The sequence below is a fragment of the Vigna angularis genome, chromosome 6 (assembly GCF_016808095.1).
Source record: "Vigna angularis cultivar LongXiaoDou No.4 chromosome 6, ASM1680809v1, whole genome shotgun sequence".
In the NCBI taxonomy this organism is placed as follows: Eukaryota; Viridiplantae; Streptophyta; class Magnoliopsida; order Fabales; family Fabaceae; genus Vigna; species Vigna angularis.
In genome coordinates, this window is record NC_068975.1 from 33,841,293 (window position 1) to 33,843,544 (window position 2,252).

Below are 2,252 nucleotides of genomic sequence, written 5' to 3' on the forward strand. Positions count from 1 at the left end.
ATGTTTCCCTTATCTTTGATCAATAACTTCCAAGTTTTGCGCTTCTCTCGCTTACTGCGCCTCGATTCAATCGTTACCACATTCCCTAATATGTTGTTAATACAATTAACTACAAGGATCTCCACTCTTACCAACACCACATTCCTCCTGACTCTTGCTCCACTCAGTCTCGTTCCAATTCGTTACCTTACCCTCACTTGGAAATGGCAGAAGGAACCCTCGCCTCTGTTTTCGATCATTCTACACCAAAAACTGAGCTATACGACGTTAAAAATGTTGCACCTATGGTGTCTTCTTACAATCAGCGCATACGTCCGATCCTTGATGCTCTTGAGAACCTGAGGCGCCTAAACATCACCAAAGAAGGGATACAGCTTCCAGCCATAGTAGTAGTTGGTGACCAATCTTCTGGAAAGTCCAGTGTCTTAGAATCTCTGGCTGGAATCAACTTGCCCCGTGGACAAGGTATCTGCACAAGGGTACCCTTGGTCATGAGGCTCCAAAACCACTCACATCCCAAACCAGAGTTGGAGCTGGAGTATAATGACAAACATGTGCCCACGGATGAGGCTCACGTCTCTGAAGCCATTTGTGCTGCGACAGATGAACTTGCCGGCTATGGGAAAGGAATTTCGAACACCCCATTAACTCTTATCGTGAAGAAGAATGGTGTTCCTGATCTCACCATGATCGATCTTCCCGGCATTACGCGAGTGCCTGTTCAAGGTCAACCTTTGGATATATATGACCAGGTTGTGAATACTATTATGGAGTATATAAAGCCTGAGGAGAGCATTATTCTCAATGTTTTATCTGCCGCTGTTGATTTCTCAACTTGTGAGTCCATTAGGATGTCACAGACTGTTGACAAAACGGGAGCGAGGACTCTTGCTGTTGTCACAAAAGTTGATAAATCCCCGGAGGGACTGCATGAGAAGGTAAATGCTGATGATGTGAACATCGGTCTTGGCTATGTGTGTGTAAGAAATCGCATTAGAGATGAGTCCTACGAAGAAGCTCGTGAAGAAGAAGCCAAACTATTCAAGACACACAAGCTTTTGTCCAACATTGACAAGTCCATTGTTGGTATTCCGGTTTTGGCAGAGAAGTTGGTTCAGCTTCAAGCGGCTAGTATTTCCAAAATATTGCCTGAGATTATTAAGAAGATCAATGACAAACTTGATTCTCAGCTTTCCAAGCTGGAAAAATTTCCCAGAAAACTCACCTCCTCGGTTGATGTTATGTCTGCATTCATGGATGTCATTGGGTTGACAAGAGAGTCCCTATGCAAGATTCTTCTGAAGGGAGAATTTGACAAGTACCCTGATGACAAACAAATGCATTGCACTGCTCGCCTTGTTGAAATGCTGGATCAGTACTCTAATGATCTCCGCCAGGGTTCTGATAGTGCTGAAGAGAAGTTTTTGATGAAAGAAATTAAGGTGATAGAAGAAACCAAGCGGATTGGACTTCCAAACTTCATGCCACGCACTGTTTTTCTTACACGTTTACACAGTAAAGTTGAATCCATTTCAAGCATACCAATTAATTTCATTGACAAGGTGTGGGACTATCTTGAAGATGTGGGGGTAACTATCCTGAAACATCACTCAGAACATTATCACCAACTTCAGACATCTTTAAGACTTGCTTGGAAGAAGCTCATTGCTAAGATGAGGGAAAATTCTATGAAATATATGCAAGAGGTTGTAGAAATGGAGAAGCTAACCGATTACTCTTGCAATCCTGAATACACAATTGAGTATAATAAACTGATTGCCAGCCAGAATAATTTGGTGGCAAGTGTTAAAGCAAGTTATTCCTCGATAGGTATTAATGGTTTTGGGGATGTTCAGGTTAGTCATCTGACCCTGTACAAAAATTTACTTCCGCAAGCTTTTGACTTGAAAGTGAGACTAACAGCATACTGGAAGATTGTGCTTCAGAGGCTTATAGACAACACTGCACTGCATTTGCAATTCAGCATTTTCAACCTTTTAAGGAAGGATCTAGGGTATGAGGTTTTGAATGATGTGGTGTCTCCTAGTGGAGGTGGAATAGAGAGATTGTTTGAGGAAACTCCTTCAGTTGCTGTGAAGCGGGACGATCTCAATAGGAGCATTAAGACTCTTAAGGAAAGTAAGGAAGTGGTGGCTAGCATAATTGACAAAATTTCTACCTATGGTAATTAAAATTAAGAATGTCTTTTTTGATGTTCGTGACCATGTTAATGTTGCATCTAAGGTTTTAGA

The 2,252-nt window shown here is 41.8% G+C and overlaps 1 protein-coding gene across 1 annotated transcript; it reads left to right on the forward strand.

Moving 5' to 3' along the window:
• The first annotated feature begins 203 nt into the window (after positions 1–203).
• LOC108341664 (dynamin-related protein 4C) lies at positions 204–2,252 on the forward strand. Its single transcript, XM_017579319.2, has one exon. The coding sequence runs from the start codon at positions 204–206 to the stop codon at positions 2,190–2,192; it is 1,989 nt and encodes a 662-aa protein (XP_017434808.2). The 3' UTR covers positions 2,193–2,252.

Bases quoted from the DNA above. Each gene is read 5' to 3' on its own strand.
- LOC108341664 (XM_017579319.2), top strand. From the start codon at position 204: ATGGCAGAAGGAACCCTCGCCTCTGTTTTCGATCATTCTACACCAAAA.